This window comes from Psittacula echo (genome assembly GCF_963264785.1).
Source record: "Psittacula echo genome assembly, chromosome: 1".
Classification (NCBI taxonomy): domain Eukaryota; kingdom Metazoa; phylum Chordata; class Aves; order Psittaciformes; family Psittacidae; genus Psittacula; species Psittacula echo.
This window is the reverse complement of record NC_137735.1, coordinates 164,512,784-164,536,526: the sequence shown is the minus strand read 5'-3', so window position 1 is coordinate 164,536,526 and position 23,743 is coordinate 164,512,784. Positions and strand designations below refer to the sequence as shown.

Below are 23,743 nucleotides of genomic sequence, written 5' to 3'. Positions count from 1 at the left end.
GCTTTGCCCACCTTTGTTCCCCAGCAGTTAAGTCCTGCACTTCCCTGCATCTTCTCCTCCTTGCACTAAGTTGCTGAGTTGCATCTTGAGTGACACAAAAGGTTTTGTCACAGTGACTAGGTGAAAGCACACAGCACATCCAACCCTGTGACCTGCAGGAACAAAAGGGTAATCTCACCAACATAAGTGCTTATTTAGAGAAAGGCTCAGAGTTCAGAGATCCTTTCTTGAGGAGAAGAAAGGAGCAGCTCCTCATTTGGACACAAGACATGAATGTCTATAATAACATCCAGAGCTGCCCAGGGGTTAAGGCCCACAGGCTGTGGAGGTGGCTGACGTTAGGAGCAACTCCTATGCTTGCCAGGTTTTGCATCCTCTATGAGGCATGGAATGTCACCACAGGCTTCTGAGGAAAAGGTCCATTTTGCTGCTCACTCTTCAGTGTGTTGATAAGAGCGTTCACATGAGATCTGTTCCTCTTAGGTACAGACCAGTTATTGAGTTAATCCCTCAAAATACCCACAATCATCTCTCATGCATTACTCTGAGCACCATCACCCCTCCATCTCCTTAGCTCAAACAGTTGTTTCTCCAGGACACTGCAGTGAACCAATATTCAGGGAAAGGAAAGGCAAATGCATCCATCCACTAAACTACACCACAGGTGAAACCACCGGCCTGAAATGCAGTTTTGGGCCAAAGGAGGACAGAAATGAGCTTCACATACAATACACAACCAAATATCATGTGTCCTGTCACGAGCTGCCTGACCTTGTCCAGCTGGACCTCATGAAGTCCATTCTTCAGCCGTAACTAGAAGTCAGTGGTGGTGCATAGGAATTGCTTTGTTCCTCCATGGTCACACAGCACCAGGGTTGCTCATGCTTTTTCCCACTGTATGAATAAGCACAGAACATTCATGTTTTATGTTTAGACAGGCTGTTTAGTTGGGGCTGTTCAGCCTGGAGAAGAGAAGGCTGCGTGGAGACCTCAGAGCAGCTTCCAGTGTCTGAAGGGGGCCTACAAGGATGCTGGGGATGGACTCTTCATCAGGGACTGTAGTGACAGGACAAGGGGTAATGGGTTCAAACTGAAACAGGGGAAGTTTAGGTTGGATATAAGGAAGAAATTCTTTACTGAGTGGGTGCTGAGGCACTGGAATGGGTTGCCCAGGGAGGTTGTGAATGCTCCATCCTTGGCGGTGTTCAAGGCCAGGTTGGACAGAGCCTTGGGTGACATGGTTTAGTGTGGGGTGTCCCTGCCCATGGCAGGGGGGTTGGAACTGGATGATCTTAAGGTCCTTTCCAACCCTAACTATTCTATGATTCTATGATAAACCCCTCAAACCATCTGGGTCTGGTGTACAGGATTCAGGAGAAACCAGTACTGGAGTCTTGGACGACAGAAACCTTATTCATAGAGCAGATGCAAGGACCAATCTGTGTTTCTGCTGCCTCATAGTTGCCACCATACTCTGGACTATGATGCTGCCCATCAGTGCCTCCCTGCCAACAGGTTTAGTCTAGCACTAACCTCAAAGCCTTCACAGTTCTGAAAGTCCATGGGGGGATTTCAAAGGAGAGCAAAGGCCCTGAGGACATGTGGGAAATAATGAAGTTCCACATAAACTAAACTGATCGGACGATGAAGGCTCTGGGATGCTCTTTAACTGCTATGCAGATAGAATAGCATCTTCAGCATCACAGGGCAAGAGGGAAGTCCTGTATTCCCAAGGCCAGGTGCTACTCACAAACCCCGCTTCCCACAGCACAGCAGAAAGCTGCATCTCCTGGCTGACACATCCAGAGTTCCACAGATCTCCATTCTTCCTTCTGGCACAGGGTGAAGCCTAAACTCAGGCGCTGCTTGCCAAAGAGCAGTAGCTGGAGCCTGGCCAGTGGGTGGTTCTAGGAGCACTGGTGTGAGAGCCCACTGGATGCTTGTCTCTCTTGAAGGGTCTCCTTCCTTATAGAAATGCTAATGGAGGTTTAGAAATCCAGACAGAACCAGAGAAACCACAAGGGTTTTTAAAGCAGCAAATAAAGCCTCCAGCTGCAGACAGGCTGCATCCTTTCATCACTCAGCTGACAGCAAATTAGCAGGCAGAGCACTGCTAACACAATCAATCCTTGTTCCTCCTTTAAGGACAACCACCAGCTGTGGTGGTTCAGCACCTAAAGGCATGGATTCTCTGAAGCAGACAACCATTACCACATACTATTGCAGTTACTGGTACAGAAAGTGCTTGTAAGCAATATAAGAAGTTCTTCTTGATTACAAGCTCTTGCTTTATTGGGAAATGGAACAGGGTTGCAGTTGTACCTAGTCAGGAACACATCAGTGCTAGATGCTGCTGTAAGCTGCCCTCAGCTGGATGGATGCTCTCGGTCTACTCCAGTCTTTAGAGAACTGATTCTGGAGCAGCTCATCCTGGAAACTCTTTTTTAAGGACAAGGATATCATCAGTAGTAGTCAGCATGGACTCACCAAGGGGAAGTCATGCTTGGCCAACTTGATAACCTTCTACAGTGGGATGACTGGCTTGGTAGACAATGACAGAGCAGCACATAACGTCTACCTGGACTTCCATAAGGCTTTCAATCATTGTCTCCCATAAGATACTCCTCATAAAGAAGCTGTTGAAGTATGGGCTGGATGAGCAGACACGGAGGTAGACTAAACACTGGCTGGTCCCAGAGAGTGGTGGTCAGTGGCACAAAGTCTAGTTGGAGGCCAGTAACTAGTGGTATGCTTCAGGGTTTTATACTGGGTCCAGTCCTGTTTAACACCTTCATTAACGATGTGGGTGATGGAGCAGTGTAATCCTCAGATTAGTCTGCAGGTAACACCAACCTGGGAGGAGTGGCTGATACTCCAGAAGGATCTTGATAGCCTGGACAAATGGGCTGTCAGGAATGTCACGAAGCTCAAGGAGAAGTGCCAAGTCCTGCAACTGGGGAGGAACAACCTCAGGCCTGGGATTTAATTTAACATGGGATGAATCCATGTCTTGCTCAGGGCCTCTTGCACCAAGTGCTGTAAGGACAGAAAGTACTTCCTCAATAGACTTCTGCTTGAGGAGCAAAACAGATTTAAGAGGTTTTAGAACCTCTTTGAAGCCTTCCACATTTTTCCTTCTATCTTTATTAAAGCTACATGAGGTTACAATGGTAAAATACCCCAACACACTCAGAGGAGCCGTTTTCAGGTAAGCACCTCAAAAGCCAAGCGCTTACAGACTGCAGCACACAAATTACATCTCCTTCCTCTCAGCTGAATCTGCTTCAGAATTCAAAATTCAAGGCTGAGAGCACATTGTCTATGGTTAAAAATAAAAGCAACTCTTCAAGGAACATGGGTTTTGGCTGCATAGTTGCAAGTATAGGGCAATAGGGTGCAATCCCAACTCTTCAATCAACCTTCTGCATGACCCTGGGCACGACACTTTCTGTACCTGCCTCCCTCCCTCCTGGTACAGGTATTCAACAGGACGTTCTCTGGGGCAACATCTCTCACTTTGCATATAACATTGGCCAAGCAAGCTTAGATTTTAACAGTAGTGATGTCAACTTGCCCAGAGAAGCTGTGGCTGCCCCATCCCTGGCAGTGTTCAAGGCCAGGTTGGACACAGGGGCTTGGTGCAAGCTGCTCTAGTGGAAGGTGTCCCTGCCTGTGGCAGGGGTTGGAACGGGATGAGCTTTAAGGTCCCTTCCAACACAAACCAGACTGGGATTCTGTGATTAAAAACGTTCCCTATGGGCTCCATCTCATCAGATTTCTTTAGTCTGATGCCAAGCAGGCAAGTGAGAAACTGATTCAACATGGGTTATGTGTAGAACAGTGCATATAAGAAAATGCTATTATAACCTATGTACGTAATGATGGGCTCTGAAATAGCTGCTACCACTCAGTAATGAAACCCTGGGGTCATAACAATAACGAAAGCAAAGTCATTATTTCCCTACTGTTAAAATAGCAGCCAGTGTTATGAATTAGGAAGAAAATAAGGCAGCAAATGGTTATCTTGCTATGCAAATCCCTGTTCTGGAGACTTCAGGGTTAGTAACACACTAGGGACACCTCATTCAGCTCAGGCTGACACGTCCTACACATTCCTCTCAGCTTGCTGTTAGTTTCAGGACACTGTCAAATCTCTCCTAAGCAGGCATCTAGATTCCCAGAAGTAATGAGCAGTTCATACTTAGCTCAACAGGAGACTCAGGTATTCAAAGAATCAGAGTATTTATGTGGGTACTTCAAACATGATTAAAGCTTAACGTTAGGAAATCAGGCCTGAAAAATACCAAGAGCCTCATCTGAAGCAGCATAACCAATCCTATGCTGCCAATGAGGCAAATTTATCTTAATAGGCCATCATCCTCTTCATTTTCTTTACCTTTTAAGGCACCACACAAAAAGAGAAACTAAAATACTGCTTCAGGCTATAGTTACAAGTACAAACCTTACAGAAAAAGGTGGCTGCACAATATCAAGTATGCAAAGACAAAGAAACAAGTAAAACTTTGTAGCTGCAATGAGGAACTCCAAATTAAGTGCTGCTGAGCCTTTTGAGAGGATACCGATCAATCATGGAGGCGGAAAGAAAAGGATGTGTAAGCAGGAAGCACTGGAGGTGTTAATTTGAGCAGCTGCTAGAAATAGATATGAATCAGTGACAAGATTCCAGAGGTAGGAAGTAGGGAAGTTAATTCAGAACTCAGTTTTTCAAGGCATGCAAAATACAGCCATATCCAAGAAAGACTGAGCCAACACATCAACACATGCCAAGTGGAAGAATGTGCATCTGCAAAACATGCTTCCCAACTATGTTATCCATGATACATAAGGTCTGATTAAGGGCCCCAGCCTTTCCAGGTTTCCACACCCCTTTTTAGGTGTGGAAACACCTAAGGACAACTGTTTACAAACCACCAGCACCATGTATTTGTACAGCATCCACAAAAAGATTAAAGTAGAGCAGCATAGATCTGCTGACACTTCTGCTGTCTTAGTGAGCCCATGGTACAGAGAAATACTTCATTTATAGCATGTATCTCCTATACAAAACACTAAATGAACCAGTCCTCTCTCCTACATTTCCAGGGGTAAACTTTACCTGTAAGTCTTCAACCACAATAAGGAGCTTTAGAACCAAATGGTTCAAAACTTGCTAGTAAAGTAATTCTCAGCAAATGGAAGAGCTGCATCTCATCAAACTGGAAGCTCAGAAGCTGGATTACAGAGAAAGCAGCAGAACAGCTGGTAAGAAGGCAAAAAATAGCCTGTATACATCAGGAAAAGCTTACAGTCAGTAACTCAGAACAGAGATATTTGCTGAAATAAGAGCCATAAATAAACCATGTTGCTTAAAGCTGAGTTATATTGCAAGCTAAGTTCAGATCGCACTAAATCTGTTATCAGTGCTTAACTTTCTACAGCATGCCTCCCAAGTTATTTGACTCCTTTAAGTACATCTATGCTAATTTATACTAGGTAATTTGTTTTACTACACACAAGTTCTTTACTGTGAAGGTGGTGAGACACTGACACAGGTTGCCCAAAGAAGTGATAAGTGCTCCATCCCTGGCAGTGTTCAAGGCCAGGCTGAACAGAGCCTTGGGTGACATGGTCTAGTGTGAGGCATCCCTGCCCATGGCAGGGGGTTGGAACTGGATGATCTTAAGGCCCTTTCCAACCCAAACCATTCTGTGATTCTATGATAGTAGCAAAGACTTTAAAATGTTGCTCAAAGTCAAACAGAAAACTAAGAGCAGAGCCAACAACAGAATTTAGATTCTGTTATTGCCCCAAGTCCTGTGGTTTTAGTATTAGTCAGGCTGGTTCTTCACCTCCGCTGCAGTGAGGTTGTCTAATGGTGGATCACAGCAGTGACTGACTGTGGAGCAGACCCTGCGCAACACAAGAGGGTAGTAAGGAAGCCAACACACAGTAAGTAAAATACAAGGGTTTTTTAAAAACTGATTTCTGTTTTACAAGCAAATGTTTGTACAGAGGTTGGTGGAACACAGACAAAAGAAGTGAAACACAAGACCAAGGGTTTCTCATATAGATCTGCAGCCCAAACTTAGTAAAAGGCCAATAACTGGAGATATTCACAGCGTTGATCACCTACAGGTCTATACCCCCTCCCCCCAATACGTGTGTGTAACAGGAAGAAGACATCCAGCATCAGCTTTCAAACAGCTTAAATACCCTCAGAGCTCACTTCCATATTGGTATCTGCATAATCCTAGGTGCAATGGAGCACAGAGACAACTGCCATCACTGCATAGCCACCCCTTGCCAACTCTTTGTCACATACTGTTCCCAAACAAAAAGCAAACATCAATCAGGAGCAGAGTGCTAGCTATGATTTTACATTAGATTATCAAAAACTAGTGTTTAATCGTTTAGTTTGTACTCTTCAGATTACATATGAGAATTCTCCTCCATCACCTCCTACTTTGAACTGTTCCACTGGCACTCCTCAGAAGAATAAAACTAATCCTGGTGTTATTTGACCTCCAATATAGAAATATAGAGATATAACAATGGCCAGGTTAGAATCAATGAAACAAGAAGTTAGTTATGCGTGGTATTAGAGGAATTGAGATTCTGAGACACAAGAATGAGTTTCCCTCAGTTCCACCCGTACCATTTTGAGTTAACGACCTGTCATCAGTTAACCCTGGATATTTCTGCAAAGACTGTCTGACAGCACAAAGCTCCTGCTAACAGTCCACTCATTCAGATTCAAATGGCAAAGCAGTTTAAATTCCTTTCTCCTTCCATTTCCCTGGGTTAAACATGTATATTCTTTGGATTTGGGAAGAAAGACAGACTCATTCCTTGTTACTTCAGTCTCCATAGAAAGCATGGTCCCAGAGTCAGGTAAGAACAAACTAGCTGCCAACTGTCCAACAACCCCAAATCACTCTGGCGTGCAAGGCTGTAATGTAACTCTGAGAGATACCATCAGGGAAGAGAAGCATGACAGCACATAGTCCCTTTCCAGAGCTTCCCACTTATTGTGGAGGCAGCACAGGGACTCCAGGATGAAGCACCAGAACAAGGAAAGCAGGAATACAGACAAAGCATCTCCTCAGCAGTGGGTTTTCAAGAGAACCACGTCATCTGAAAGCTCCAAAACAATCCGGATCCCCAGAGCAATAAGCGGAATTGTGCAATTCAAAACCACACAGACGTGAATCTGACTTTCAAAGGGCTTTATATTACAAAAAGAAAAATGTAAGTCACAACGAATGTGAAAAATCCATTCAATGAGGCTTGTTTCCAGTTTGCTAGGAAAGCTACTTTGCTCTTCCTTATTCCCAGCCTACTGCTGAAAACATGATTGCCAAAACAGTGCCACCTCGAGCAGGAGTTTTAAAATCAAACTTGCTCTGCCAGATCCAGTACTCGGAACTTGTCCAGGTTGTAGAAACAAGCCTTCACGACTCTGCCTCCGAAGTATCTTCCATTTAGATCCACAACAGCTAAAAGTGAAACCAGTGACAGGTCAGCAAGCACCAATTCAGCTCACTAATCAATCAGGGAGAGTGTTCAGTGTCGCTACAGGAGTTAACTCTGAGGTTCACAGGATGCTATTTACTATCCTACCTTTGATGGCAGATTCAACCCGTTCAAACTCTAGGAATATTCTTACAGCTTCATCATCAGGGGCACCAGGAATCTGAAACAAAACAGAAAACAAACAAAATATCCAAAATCAGAATGAGAACAGGACTGAAGATACTGCTTTAAATTGCTGTTCTTCACAGAAGTAGTGAAGAGAACATACTAAGAAGATTCCAAAAGCACAATACCCAGAGATTTTTGGATTTGGTGAAGACAGACTCATTCCTTGTTACTTTAGTCTTCACAGAAAGCACTGTCCTGAAGTCAGGTAAGAATAAACTAGCGGCCAACTGTCCAATGACCCCTAATCACTCTGGTATGCAGAGGATTTACAAGAGCAAGGCTGTCATGTAACTTAGTTTCTGACACTAAGTTTGTGTTTTACAGATACAGAAAATCCAGGTTCACAACACAGCAAAGGAACATGTGACATCTCCTAATCTACACCCTTTCTCCTGGGCAGTAACAAGCCAGTTGTGAGGGACAAGTGTTCAGTTTGGTTTCAGAGCAGCCTAAAAGAGACAGATTATTTCTTACCTCAAAGATGACACATTTCCCAACCTTGCCATACTTCTCGCATTCCTCCTTAGTTTCAACTTCTAGATCTTCATCCACCTCCCCAGCACCAACCATGTTCTGAAAGTTAAAAGAACAAACCCAACTCACCAGGATGTATTTGGTACAGACCATTATGTAGACAAACCACAGATGCATTCAACCGTGACCATAAATACTTTAAGCTTGTGTTCACCAGTAACAGCCACAGAAGGAGAGAGTTCCCTACTACTAAGACAAAGTAACTGTATAATTCAAAGCACTACTGATTTACAGTCACAACTTGTATCTCAGACACGTTTTCACCATGTAGATGCTGCTCAAAACCACTTAAACTGTACAGAGTCATTGTAAGAGGAACACAGACTTACACATTTCAACCACAGATGCTGCAAGCACAAAGACATGTTCTACTCCCAACTTACCCTTAGTAAGACCACTTTAGTTGGGCATTTCAGTATCTCAGTCAATGGGTTCGAATCCGCTTTTTTGCCCGTTTCTATGAAGACAGAACAGTGAATCATGAAATAACTGAAGATTAAAGCTCAACTGCCTGACAGGAGGATGGAGCCAGGAGGGGGGTGGGCTCTGCTCCCAAGGAACAAGGGATGGGACAAAAGGAACCGGCCTCAAGCTGCACCAGGGCAGGTTTAGATGGAGCTGAGGAACAATTCCTTCCCCAAAGGGTGCTCAGGCATTGGAACAGGTTGCCCAGGGCAGGGCTGGAGTCACTGTCCCTGCAAGTGTTCACACACCATGGAGATGAGGCCTCAGTGCCATGGGTTAGTTTGGTTTCATGGGTTGCCTTGGCAAGTGCTAGGGAACGGCTGGACTTGATGAGCTTAAAGGGCTTTTCCAACCTGGTTGATTCCATGATTTAACCTTATAGGGGGGATTTTATCAGAATCTGTTATCAAACAATGGAATAAAAGCCATAAAATGTAGTTTCATATTAGTGAGGAACAGTCATTCCGAACCTGTAAGAACAGTAATTCTACTTGTAAGGACAATGAGAGAAAAAATCACTTCTGCAAAATGTGAATTAAGCTGAACATTGGCAACGTACTATTTCATAATAATTCATCAGTTCAGAATAGTATCAGACTCCCTAAGAACTAAAAATCAGATCTGACTTCCAACACTTGTGTTTAGGCACAGGTGCTGTTCTAGTAAGCCTACACCTTGTCTTGTCTCTAGATCAAACACCAGAGGAATGAGAGCAGTGTCTAAAGCATGTGATAGGGAGAGAAAGCCAGCAGGAACAGAGCAGGATCACCTCTTGAAGAGAACACTAAATTTCCAAACACTGAAGGAGGACAACTGATGGAGGGAGGGGAGGATGAGCTAAAAACAAAGAGGACCACTTTAAGAAAGATGAATTACTAGAAGAAGGAATATGAGCCATTCTTCCAACTCTAACCAGTATTTTCTGCAAGGACAGGTGGCAAACTAACAAATCCAGGAGTGTCCACTGAGCCTGAACTGTTCTTTTTCCCCTGACCATTTCTCACAAACTTATTCGTGTAGGACAAAATTACCTTTCTCTGTAGAATCACCAACAATGATCTTGCCACCCCTCTTGCTTGTTTTCTCCACTGAGAGGGCTGTGCTCAGCCCCTGTTCATGCTTCCCAAGCCCCTGGCCCTCTCTGAAACCATACTTCTGCATGATTTTATGAGCCACTGTCCCCCTGCAAAGAGAAAAAGCATCAGTTAGTAAAGGTTTCTTCCACAAAACATTAACATTGTATTTTTCCTAAGTGCTTGAACATTCTACCTCCTAAAAATCTCATTACATAGAGACTGAAAACATAATAGGTTCTGTAAGACTTAACAACCTAGCAACAACAGCACCCTGTGAAGAAGAAAAGTGTTATCCCTGAGTTAGATGAGTTGTCAGGGAAGGTGACTTAATAATATTGCTCATACTTTTATAGATACAACCCAACTTCCATTAACAGTGCAAGTCAGCATCATACATTATACAATGGTTTGGGTTAGAAGGGACATTTAAAGACCATCTAGTCCAACCCCACTGCCATGGCAGGGACACCTTCCCCTAGATCAGGCTGCTGACAGCAGACCACAAATGAGATCAGATGAAGGCCTATTTAGTTTGGTTTCTTATCTTTATCAGTGGCTGGTATCAAAAGCTTGAGAGAAAAGGCAGATGTGAAACAACCTAACTCCCACATTAATCAGATTCTGCTGTTAGTTCCAAGGGGGCACAAGCTCCAGAGTACAGAGCTTTGTCAGCCCATTCTCTAACAAATCTGAATATCCTTGTATTAAACACATCTCATCTTTCTGAATTTTCAAGAACATACTGAGGCAATAAAATCATAGAATGGATTGGAAGGGACCTTAAAGCTCATCCAGTTCCAATCCCTGCCACAGGCAGGGACACCTTCCAATAGAGCAGCTTGCTCCAAGCCCCTGTGTCCAACCTGGCCTTGAACACTGCCAGGGATGGGGCAGCCACAGCTTCTCCGAGCACCCTGTGCCAGCGCCTCAGCACCCTCACAGGAAAGAGCTTCTTTACATCTAACCCAAACTTCCCCTGTTTCAGTTTAAAACTATTCTGCCTTAAGTACTTTACAAAAAGCACCTCCAGTGACAGGTTTTGACATTCCCACTGAATGAATACTCAGAATCAAAATATACCTGAACATATTGACATTTCTTTGGAGACCACAGCTAAAGACACAAAAACCACACCATGGTTTACTAGTTTAAACCACAGTAAATATTCTATGCTCTGTCACCCCCATTTTATCAAAAGACATTTAAGATGCATGTAAGATTATAATGATCCTGTGTAATCAGTGACTACATGACTATTTTCTAAGCACACTACATGAAACATACAAAGACACCTTCAAAAGGCCACAAAGTCTGGCTCTGTAATGGTGAAAAGTTAAAACACTAAGTCACAGAATTAGCAGTAGCTAACTGTGTGGTCAAAATAAAGCAGGTTAGATCTTGTATTTAGCACTTTCTTCCATGAAGTGAAGGCCTGAAGGTCCTGGGGTATTGCTAACTAGAGGTGGTAACAATGCATTAATTGATCCAACAGTGCTGAGTTTGGTTATCCTTTTGCTGCACAAAGTGTTTCTGTTAAAAAATGCATTAAAAATCATTTCCAAAATGGAAATGCAGTGTAATAATGTTTGACTACACTGAGGCTGCATTTCCACAACACCCAATGCAACTGCTAAGAGTACCACATCTAACTACTCCACCTTTCAACTGAGATCTCAAGATGTTTTTAGCTATGAATTCAACTTCCCCTTGTTGCCACAGTAGTAACAAGAACTACACATGATGCTCATTCAAGGCAGAAAGTAACTGGGCAGATCTGCAGCCACAGCTGCTACATTCCTGCAAATATGCTTTGAATTTCTGAAGAAACAAACAAAGCAGAGCTGATTTGCCCCCTGGTATGTACCACATTTAAGACATAGGTGGAAAAAAAACCCTAGAGGAACTAACATGCCATCTGTGATTTCCTGTGTACTACATTAGCTTGGCTTGTAAAAGCCATAAACACTTTATGCCAGAGTGTGGCTTCAGAACTCGCTTAAAAGCAAAGCTTTGAATGCAACCACCTCAAATGCATTTCTTTCCATCAAGTAAATCCACAGCTTTTCCTGTATCCTGCCAGTCAGAACTATATGCACTCTGACATGTGGTGGGATGTGTTCTTCTCTACTGACAAGCTATTTAAACTTTTGGTTTCCACCACCTTTTTTCCACCACCTTTTTTCCACCAAATGAGCATAAGTCAATCATTTACCCCATGTTAGCAAGGAAAGAGTTGCTAGGTCCTGTGGGGGAACGAGGTCTTTCTGGCTCATCATATACTGGAGGAGGAATAGCTGCTTTGGAAGATGGTGGCCGAGGTCTCGACTCCTCTTCATACGGAAATGACGCTACAGCTGAAGAAAACAGAGACATTTGGTTTTTCAGTAAAATACTTTGCATGATCTAACCTACTTGTTATGAGTACTGCAGTACTGTGCCTTCAGTTTACCACATTTACACACAGCTGTAAGTTGTACTTTCTTCTGCTTTGATATTAACAAAAGTCTTCCACATAGAATCCAAATCAGAAGACTTCCTTTGCACATGCTGCTTTAACATCCCTTTTCCTCTCTCCCTCTTAGAAACAAGAATTAGCCTGATTCTCCTCATTGGATATAAAGCAAGTTTGTATCCACAGGTCTATAATGCATTTATTGACCTCTTACTTATCAAATGGAAAAAAGAAACATAAGAGGCCACCTGCACTATGAGTTTATCCACACAGAGGGCAAACAAACTTGAAAGCCTCATTCATCAAGAACAGAATTACAACAAAACCAGATCAATGCATACAGCCTGGGGGCTGGGGACTGGGAAGAAAAGTGCACTGGAGATATACACAAAAGAGAAAGTCTTAAAAAGAATGAATGCAGCTCAAAACAAAGTATTTATACAATCTGAAGAGATCTGACAATCCCTGAACTGAAACTCTTCCTGCAGTGTGGAGATATATCTGTATCTGTCTCTGTATCTATATATAGGTATCTCAATCATACTGGTGAGATTATTGGACTACTTTCCACTGACAAGTCAAATGTAAAGAAAAAAAGCCTACAGAACACTGAAGGAAATATCAGGAACACACTTTTCAATGGACTTAAGGACTTGCAGACTGACATAGTCTTAGATTATTTCCTGCTGAACCAGTAGTTGTCCCTTACCAAATAAAATGTCAGATATAACGCTTGGGGATGGTGTATGAGTAAAACCCAATCCCTGTTTAAGCAGCAGATGGACTGGTCTGTGGGACTTCTGCTACAGCAGTGTTTTCTCAGGATTTTCCAGTCCAGCTTTAAGCATTAAGTAACAAACTGTATAAAGGATTCCTTGTCAGATCATGTCCCATTTCAAAAAGCTCTCTCCCTCAGGATATTTCTACCATTTCCAGCCTCCATTTACTTTTCCTTGACACCGCTCAATTGCTCTTCATTATTTACTCAAAACAACCTCTTTCTGTTTTGAATGTTTGCACACTTCAAATGCTTTCATTACTGCATCATCCACTCACGCTGACAAGCTTCGCTTCTGGTAAAGTTGAATGCTCTCACGAGTAAAACCAGGACTCCCAAAGGAACGTTTGTGTGCAGAAGATTCTTCTCCCTTATTATTTCTTAACATACACCACACACTGTTCCATATTTTAATTGACAAATTTAAGACCATTCAAATGGGTTTGTTCTTGTAGCAAGACTGTGCCATCTACTGGTTAAGAGAAACCTGGTGCACACACACCTCTTTAGCAAATACTGCATCCCTCAAAAACTCACTAAGTTCTGCGTGTAGCACATAACCCCTTCAGAAAGATATTCATAAAGTACCTCCTACAGCAAAAGGCAATTGAAAAATTCCCTCTCCATGCTGTGGAGGTTTCTAGTCTACCCAGAGGAACTTGTCTGCAACGTCTCTCCTTTCACATCACAAATGAGTAACTGAGCATGGTTATAACAGACCAGCTTGCCAAACCACTTCTCCAGCAATATAGAAAGAATCCTTTAGAACAGAGGTGTGAACCACAGTAGTGTTTCAGGACCCCCACAGCTTCCCCCATGAACAAAGAACTGGTACAAGTTCTTCTGCCAAAGAATTGTATGGGAAGAACATCAGGACAACAGAAGGCTGAGCGAGAAATAAACACAGCCAAGTTTCAGAGAACAGGATTCTGGTGTACTTACGTTCTTTGTCCTTCTCAACAAGGGAAGTGGGTGGTGCAATGGCAGCTCCTCCCATACCTATGAGCAAAATGGAAGATAACATATTTGTATGGTTATGTTCTGCTGCTCAAAAAACCTTCACTGAGTCTTAAGATAGCTCCTGGCTCCTCACCAGCCAATTCTTAACACACTTCTCTATCAAGAGAAAAGCAGCAAGAGAGAAGTCTGAGAAGCTTCAACAGTGGTGAGCTAGAACTGAATGAAAAGCACATCAAGGGAGACATCAAACCGCAGTGATGTACATGTCATGTCTGTCATAAACAGGATTTCAAAGTTAAAGACTACAGTGAAACAAACCTTTAGTTCTAAAACTGCTCAATCAAACCAAATGAGAAGGATGCTCTGTTCAAAATTAGCTACACTTTCAAAACAGTAAAGTACAAAGCCTCTTAATGAACAATATTCTAATGTAGTCTCATAACTTTCAAGGCAGAGCAAATACACATCATGTCCCCTGTTAGAAAGGTTTTTTTTTAGAGTAACAACAGTCCTGAATTATTTACTGTAACTTTGGTGTCTAAAGTTTCATTTTATAGAATCACAGAATGGTTTGGGTTGGAAAAGAGCTTAAGATCATCCGGTTCCAACCCTCCTGCTATAGGCAGGGACACCTCACCCTACACCACATCGCCCAAGGCCCTGTCCAATCTGATCTTGAACACTGCCAAGGATTTACCATTTCTTTGGGCAACCTGTACCACTGCCTCACCATCCGCACAGTGAAGAGTTTCTTCCTTCTATTTAATCTGAACCTTCCCTGTTTCAGTTTGAACCCATCACCCCTTGTCCTATCACTACAGTCCCTGATGAAGAGTCTTTCTCCAGCATCCTTGTAGGCCCCTTCAGATAGCGGAAGCTGCTCTGAGGTCTCCACACAGCTTCTCTTCTCCAGGCTGAACAGACACGCAAAGACCTATCTCATCACTCAGATCCACATCATCTAACTAGTTCTAAGGGCATGAAATAACAAATGCAGGAATAGTCAGCTTTAGTAGTGAAAACTCAACGGTGATCCTCTTACAGTGATTTTATCTCATGCTTCACCCCTTTCCTGGAACCTACACCATGCAGAAACTTAAATCAGGTTATCTACAAATTAAAGTAAAAAGAGGTCTTTCCACAATTTAGCCTACATGGGAAGAACAGTTTTCTGCATGACGACAGTTACGGTTGTAATAAAATGCTAGGGTTATTCTAAAGGCTCAGAAATAGCAGTATACACCTCAGCTGAGAATAGAGACATACACAATCCATGGAACAGGATTGTGAATTCCCTCCATTTATTTTTCTCCTCTTTCCCCATCAAAAAAAATCAAACAGCTCCCTTACTTCTTTTTCGTCTCTCCCTTTCATAATCTTCATCTTCATCAGAATCTGGATCTGGTCTTCTTGAAAAGCCACTGGCTTCATGTCTGTCTTTACGTCTTCTAGGAAACATAGTAAATTAGAAACCATCAAAGTTAACTCTTGGCTTTAATCTGTGATACCACCTTTGCAGTGTGAATTATACTGTTCCACTCTAATTGGCATTTTATAACGTTTTCCATGAAGGTGTGAGTAAAAACCTTTACTTTTGGTTCTTTGCTTTTATCCTCATGGAGTATATTTTGTAAAATTAAGATAGATCCAAAGCAAGATCATCTTCCACTTGCAAGTCAGCCAAGAAGAATGTATGAAAATGAGGAAGCACCTGAATAAATCTAGTGCAAACTGACTACGGTGACTGAATGACTACAAAGGAAGAGGTGTTGGGTGGAACAGACCACAAGATAACAGAGATGTTAATTAATCACCCTGCTTTGAACAGAATCCCTTTTACATTCCCCACTACACACTATACAGAGTAATATCACTTACTCAGTCAACTTAAAAAACCCCCAAAACCATCAGATTATTGAGTAGCTTGGTGATTAAATAAGATTCCAACAAGTTTATTAAAACGTATTTAACATTAGGTGAGAAATGCTTCAAGAAGTGTTTGCACTTCAGCTGTCATTTACTGTGATTATGAAATTACTCACTTTAATATCTCAGAAAAAGGAAAAGTAGTTTTCCCAAACTGTGAGGAGCACAGTGTGGAACATAAATCAGATCTCATTGCCAGCACAGCCATCAAAACTGTGCTACAGGATGTTAAAAACAGCTCAACTGTTCTGAATCTCTGCATTGTGAATTTAAACCAAACTTATACCCTGTTCTAACACCCAAGTTATTACAATGCATCCAGCTGATGCAGGCTTGGCTGAGATTGTTTCCCCAATTTTAATTCAAAGTGTATGATGTGTTTTTCACTTCCTCTCTCTTAACGTTATATATAAAGACTATCCTTTTGGCCCACATACAACAAGCACAAGCATGACTGAACAGCAATCAACTCTGAAGCTGTGGAAATGACAGCTTGGATTTCTGACATCTTGAAGGAGAGCATGAGGCATTCCTCCTCCACCAGATCAACAAAGATAGAACCAAGAGCGAACAGAGAAGGCCAAACGACCGAAAATATCAATTTCCACGAACTAAAAAGGGCAACAGAATAACCCTCCTGTAATTCCATAGACTTGAGATGATTCATACCATGATGAAGCTGGCTTATTAATTTCACTTAAAATAGGCAAATATAGTCTTGCCTGGCTGGCAGATGTTTTACCACCTGTTTCAATAGGACATCGAATCTGCATTCAACTTCTTTACTATGATTAGAGAGATTTCTTATTCCATGGAAACAGTATAAAGGTAATTACAAGTAAGTAGTGTTCTCTTTTGTTCAGAGACAAAGAAGTAATAAATACACAATTAACTTACTTGAACTGAATGCAGACTGTTAATAAAGCGTAACTATGCCTCTCATAGGCTGTGCTAGCTACATCTTTAAAACTGGATGCATTATGTATCAGTTTGTAGTATTTAAACCCAGAAATGATGGTTTATCACTGAGTGTTGGAAGGTATTTCTGTAGTCAAGGTATACTGACAATACTCTAAAGGTCAAAGTCTGATAACGATGCATTAAGTACCCAAATCCTGCTGCTACTGTCAAAATAAAGTAGATATGGCAAAAGCTGACACATATCTTTCAGCTAAAGAGGCTGTTAACATGATAAATGTTGTAATTTTTGCACTAGCAGTCGATTTAGCAAGAGTATTACAACATACAACATACTAAAACCTTGTGCTTGTTTCTAAAAGCACGGTTTTCTTCACAAAAGCTTTAAGAATTTCCCTGTTTAGAGGGATAAAACTAAACAAATTGGTATGTTTGTTCTTTGTATAATTGTCATAAATTTAAACAAAAGCCTTACTTTTCTCTTTCTTCAATCTCCTTTTGCCTCTCCAGCTCACGCTGCCTCTGTCGCTCCTCCCTTTGACGTTTTACCACTTTTTCATAGTCATTTGGGAACATGGGATCATACTCATCTGCCAAAGGAATCAACACATCTCCTGCAGAGAAACCACTGGGTACAGGATCCTTAAAAAAAGAAAAAGGCTTTGGTCAGCTGATATCTGAAAGCAACATTCAGTTCGAAACCACTAATTTAACACTTCCTTCTCACTCTCAACACCATAAACTGCAATTCCAGACTTCAATAATGGCAGGTACCAGGAGAAATATTTGCTTCACTTAAAACTAACATTCCATCCAGGCTTTCACTATCTCAAATTTTTCCATGAATAAAAAGTTGCCCCCACTCACTCCCCCTACCAAATACAAAGCAGCAGCACGTCATCATGGACAAGGATTTTTCAACCCCCCTTAATTCATTATTAGAAGTATTAGGGCACCTTGCTCTTGCAACCATCTGCAAGGGGTCCTCCCACATAATCTCATCAGTCTTTTTCATCAGCTGCTATTAATATAACACAGAGGCTCACACACTGTTCTACCCTCATCTGAAAGAACTATTTAGGGCCATGAGGATGATCAGGGGCTGGAGCACCTCCCATATGAAGAAAGGCAGAGAAAATTGGGGCTGGAGAAGAGAAGCTGCAGGGAGGACTCAGAGCAGCTCCCAGTGTCTGAAGGGGGCTACAAGGATGCTGGAGAGGGACTCTTCATCAGGGACTGTAGTGATAGGACAAGGGGTAATGAGCTCAAAATTAAACAGGGGAGATTTAGGTTAGATATAAGGAAGAAGTTCTTTACTGTGAGGGTGCTGAGGCGCTGGCACAGGGTGCCCAGAGAAGCTGTGGCTGCCCCATCCTTGGCAGTATCAAAGGCCAGGTTGGACACAGGGGCTTGGAGCAAGCTGCTGTAGTGGAAGGTGTCCCTGCCCATGGCAGGGGTTGGAACTAGATAACCTTAAGGTCCTTTTTCCAACCCAAACCATTTTGGGATTCTATGATTCTATTTCAGAACCACCACCTTTGAAAAAGTTTCAGGGAGAAAGTTTCTTTTGATTCCTTACCATGAGAAATCCATTTTAAAAGGTCAGGTGGCTTTTTTTTTTAAGTTGATTGATGTACAGGTCCATTGCCAACACTGATGCAATCACAATACATTCATTATTAACCTGACCAAACTGCTGTCTTGCAAAGTACCTTCAAGCTGATCAGAAGAAATACACTAGGAACACTTTTATTTTAACTACATGTTAATATTGGTAATCCCATGCTGTATCACATGGAAGGACTGTATGAAGCTGAAATGTTCATTAATTGAACACTCTTTGAGCAGAGAAAATCAATTTCAGAAAATGGTCAGTTTTTTGACCACTAGGAAAGATGATGGAAAACTAAAAATACAGACTGCAGTCAAATAACTCAAGTCTTAAACCATTAGTTTACAGGCGAACTTTTTAGCTGCCTTGGTCTTACCTTTAAGCCGGCTGCTACATGAGGTGGTGTGTCCACAATCTGTCTCTCATCAGAAGAGCCTCCTCGTTTCAAGTCAATCACTGGAGCAAGCACTGTGCTTTGCTTTGTTCTCTGACTCTGAAAAATATCATCAAAACATAGAATGTCTAAAAAAAGAGAAATCAGCAGCTAGTTTTATGTATTTGTAGCTGGTATCGCCCATTTTTGTAGTAAAAGGATGAAAACCATTGTCTCAAATCCTTCACTGTGCAAAGCTCAATAAATCATTTGTCTTTAGTTTACCAAAATACAGCAATTTCTGCACTCGTAAGACCCCACTTGGAGCTCTGTGTGCAGTTCTGGTGTCCTCAACATAAGAAGGACACGGGGCTGTTGGAGCAAGTCCAGAGGAGGCCACAAGGATGATCAGGGGCTGGAGCACCTCCCTTATGAAGACAGGCTGAGAAAGTTGGGGCTGTTCAGCCTGGAGAAGAGAAGTTGCGTGGAGAACTCAGAGCAGCCTTCCAGTGTCTGAAGAAGGCTACGGGGATGCCGGAGTGGAACGCTTCATCGGGGACTGTAGAGATAGGACAAGGGATGATGGGTTCAAACTTAAACAGAGGAGGTTTATGCTGGATATAAGGAAGAAACTCTTCACTGTGAGGGTGGTGAGGCACTGGCACAGGTTGCATCGGAGAAGCTGTGGCTGACTCATCCCTGGCAGTGTTCAAGCCTAGGCTGGACAGAGCTTTGGGCAACACGGTCTAGTGACCATGGCAGGGGGCTGGAACTGGATGATCTTAAGGTCCTTTCCAATCCAAACCATTCTATGATTGTGTGATTTGTAATGGACCTTGACATAGATAACTAAGTTTATGTCATATTTTAGTGGTTGCAAAGGCGCTCATTTCCGAGTCAGATGCTTGCCAACTATGTTTAAAGAGCTGCTACACAAATACAGATCTGATGGAATATTTCAAAGAATGCTTGATGAAACCAGTGCATACTTTCCTCTTTTCAAGGAAGCGAGATCACGCTTTGCTTGTGCACACACTAGAACATACAGTGGTAGGTGAATGCTTCTAGGCTTGGACTAGGACCAGAAAGACACCCCTTAAAAATTCAGACAACCTTTTCAGATGAGTTTGAACCAAGTGGGTTCTTTAAGGGGCTCAGACTTATTTAACAAATCTATTGTTCTTCATATTTTATCATTTGATAAAATGTATTAATCTATTCTGAAATCTGAGTTTTCTAATCCTCTTCTATTTAGCCTATGCATATACTGATACCAGTTACACAAAGAATCTACCTATATGGAGTAGTTTAGATTTCATTCATGCAGGTTGTTCCAGTTATCACCTAAATCCTGCTCTCAATTTCAGTGGCATAAAACAGGAGTAAGTCTAATGAAAAAAATGCTGTGCCTACTGAAGTGTTCAGTATCTAAGATGCTACTTATTTTTAATCAAGTAATCTCACTCCAGAAGCTACACACCACAAAGAACACACACATGTCCTGCCTGAACCAACGTATCAACACTGCTTGAAGAAAGAGAATGAAATATAGCGATAAAAAGAGAAAATGGCTCTGTCACAGCTCAGGCTCAGGGAATCAGCTTGAACTCTTTTTCCCTTTAGGTACATTGGAAATACTTTCTGCAGACATTTCTAATACACAACAATTCGCACTTTAGAAGCAAAAGCCTTAAACAACATAAAAGGCATAAAGTGATGCATATGGCCAACCGTCAATCACAGTACGACCTTTACTTTAAATAAAACCCCAACTTAACCTCATTACCTTTAAAGTTAGATCTGAAGATCACCTTCTAGCTCTGTTACTTAAAAGATTGTCATCAGTTCTTGGTTCAATTTTAATGTTAATTTTGCTATTTCCCTCTAACAGACTTTAAGAAACTTGCACATTGCCTCTCCTCCCCTCAATTTTGTAACGCTCCTTGCTACAAACTCACAGCCAAATCCCAGCAAAAGTATCTGACACTGGTATTCTAAGGTCACAAACCTTCCTCAGTGCTCCAAACAGAAAAGAAGCTTTAATAACAAAGCAAAACCACAGAGGGACTATACCTTTGCTTGTGTGAGAGCTGCTTTCTTCACCTGCAGCTGAGACTGTAGGAGTTTGAAGTTTTTGGACCAGCCTTCTGTTTTAGAATCGCTGGTCTCAACTCCCAAGTCATCGTAAAGTGACATTTTCTCTTCAACTGAAAACTAGAAGACAAAAAGACAAATTCCAGATGACACAACAAACCTATGGCAGCGCTTATTTGCTACTAGTTTGTTTGTACACCATATTCTGATACTGACTTGTTTTCAGCGCCAGAGAAAATCTGAAGTAATCAAACGTTACTTAAGCTAGTAGCAAATACACATAACTACAGTAAGGCTGTTTAAAAGCAACTGTTTGAAAAGTAATCAATACTGTTCAAGCATTAACAAGTGATGGGAAGCTCCTAAAACTACGTTTGTAGTATTAGATATCAGTAATTTCAGGTTTTAGAGAAGGGACGCTCTGTGCATCACACAAGCCTTAGGACTTCAGAATCGAACACAAAGGATTTATGGTTTCTGCTGCCCTTAAAAACATACCAGCATTACAATCATCTTATTAGAGATCACTAATTTTTGCATCACTGTAAAGGAAGATCTTTCTTATATTAAATACACTTGCCACAGTATTATTAAGTTGCTATTTCCGCATATTTCAGAGGCCCTTTTAAAGGCCTATACACAGAACTTACATCTGTATGTACACATACACCACACACATATACATGCACACATATATAAAATTAGCTGGGTAACAATATCAAAAACATGACATGAAATGCATCACTTTGATATTGCATCTCAGGTGAACAGAAAAAGAGATGCGACTGTAATGAGAGGTCTAGCATTTGTGGAACAAGCTCACTAAACGGGTTTAAAGGCCCTTTTAAAAGCTCACTATTTAGTCTCTGATAGACCTGGATCACAGGATCTTCACCCCAAAACTAACCTCTTAATTTACTGCAGGATCAAACAGAACTGATCAATGGTCTTGCAGATAAAGCTTAGAGACTCATCAGCAAGATCCTGATCCCACAGGTCTGACAGACACTTATGTTTGAGGGAACCTGCCTGACATACGGGAGATGATGGTTGCTGCAAATATAACTTACATTCATCTAAGCCTGTGGGAAAAGTCTCGGATACAGCAACTATATTATAACTCTAAATTTAAAACAAACCCAACAATTAAATCCTGCAATGGAATATAACAACCAGGGCTCATCAGAACAGAGTTCATTGCCAAGAAAAGGGAAGCTGCACTTACTGGAGATTATTAAACATAGGTACACACAAGTGAAATATACAGAGGTACCTTATAACACATATAGGCACAGGATGAGGACAGGGAATGACATGAATTCCCACCCACCGTAGGGAATAAAGTTAACGCTGTAAGAACTATGCTATTCTATGAAATATAATGAATATATGAGATATATGATATGATGCATATATGGCAGATACGATGCACTCCGGGTACGTGATGCTACCCGCATACATATAGGGAATACAGGGAAGGTGCTGCCACCGCGGGAAAGGGACTTTGTGCCTCAGCGCCTGGAAGGGATGGGGTGCACCGCGGGGAACACACAACGGAGCAAAGCAGAGGCGCTGTCACCACGCCGACAGAGCGATGGGCTCTTATGTCCCCCCTCAAGCGCGGTCGGAGGGGACCGAGGCCTGGGACGCTGAGGGGCCCTGACCACCCCTCGCAGGCCTCTACCCCTCCGAGGGGAGCAGCCGCACTGCCAAGGCCACTGCAGAGGAGTTTGGAGCCGTCCTCCCGCTCCGCCCTGCTTCCGCACACCCTCCCGGAGCCCGGTACCGCCTCCCCGGGCTGGCACAGCCGGCCGCGGCCCGTAACCCACCGCTCACCCGTCACCGCGCCACCGCCGCCATTAGCCGGCCGCCGAGGCAGCCGGGAAGGGGCCGCACCTGCGCACTGCCGCCCGCACGCCCTCTCTCGACCAATGAGCGCCAAGCGGCAGCGCCTCTGTTGTACTGCCCCCTGGCGGCGGCGCAGCGCTGCCTTCTTCCCTCCCTCCCGCTCCGCTCGGTGCACACCAGTATGGCGCTGGGAATGGCTTGAGGGGGACGCTCGTCGGGAGCTGTGGGGTGGGAAAAAGCGCTCTAAGCCTGAAAAGAAGGGAATGGAGGAAGCATTCGGAGTGCTGGCCTCCCCATGCAGCCCTGTTTAAGGTGTCAGACGCGCAGCTGAGGCCCCTCTCTCCAGCTGAGCCCCGGCTGCTGCTCCTCAGACTCCACACACAGCAACTTCCTAATGCAGCAAAGTAGGATATGGGGATGAATTTGGCAAGGGAAGAAAGATGACAGCTAGTTGCACACACGATTTTTCACCCTGGGTGGGAAGTTTGGGTTCCTGGCTTCCTTAGTCCCGAAGAAATCCAAATTCCTTTTGGTTTTCACAATGCACATCGAGTGTAATCAGCACCCTGAGCTTTCTTTGCTTCCTCACACCTGGAATCCAGTCCCTGATGTGACTTGAGAGTCGTGCAATGAAGCAATACAGTGATGCTGTGGGTTTTGGGGTCTCCCGCAAGTCTGGGGTCTCCCTCAGTTCTGAGTCCTGTGCAGTGGTGAGAATCACAGACCTGCTCTGGAGGAGATGCTGTGAATCACTCATCTCACGATCTGAATGTGATGTTTCGCTCTATAATGACCCCCTGCAATAACCCTTTTATACGGTGCATGTAACTATGGAAACAGAGACAAACAGCAGTAAATACAAAGTTAAGTTTATTTTGGCAGGATGATTTAACACCAAACAGCAAATACTATGGGATAATCCATGTAGCTCACTTAAATAAAGCCACTTTAAATCCCAGTGGCAACAGCAACACCAAGGCCTCGTGTTAGCTCTGCACTCATAATT

The 23,743-nt window shown here is 42.8% G+C and overlaps 1 protein-coding gene across 10 annotated transcripts in view; it reads right to left on the bottom strand.

The window, feature by feature from the left end:
* The window catches only part of RBM17 (RNA binding motif protein 17), a 35,522-nt gene extending 12,722 nt beyond the window's left edge, over positions 1-22,800 (bottom strand). For 4 of the 10 annotated variants that reach the window (XR_013956890.1, XR_013956891.1, XR_013956892.1 and 1 more), the window contains exons 1-11: positions 22,163-22,708; positions 20,869-21,009; positions 18,799-18,915; positions 17,286-17,452; positions 15,317-15,414; positions 13,949-14,005; positions 11,989-12,130; positions 9,732-9,883; positions 8,619-8,692; positions 8,176-8,274; positions 7,621-7,693 (exon numbers count right to left, since the gene is read on the bottom strand). Coding sequence is in view for 6 of the 10 variants with exons in the window: in XM_080618482.1 (XP_080474608.1) it covers positions 7,393-7,496; positions 7,621-7,693; positions 8,176-8,274; positions 8,619-8,692; positions 9,732-9,883; positions 11,989-12,130; positions 13,949-14,005; positions 15,317-15,414; positions 17,286-17,452; positions 18,799-18,915; positions 20,869-21,009; positions 22,163-22,174 (1,236 nt within the window). In the remaining 4 variants the exon portion in view is untranslated. The other 6 variants (XM_080618485.1, XM_080618486.1, XM_080618482.1 and 3 more) reach the window with 6 other exon arrangements.
* Positions 22,801-23,743: the final 943 nt, after the last annotated feature.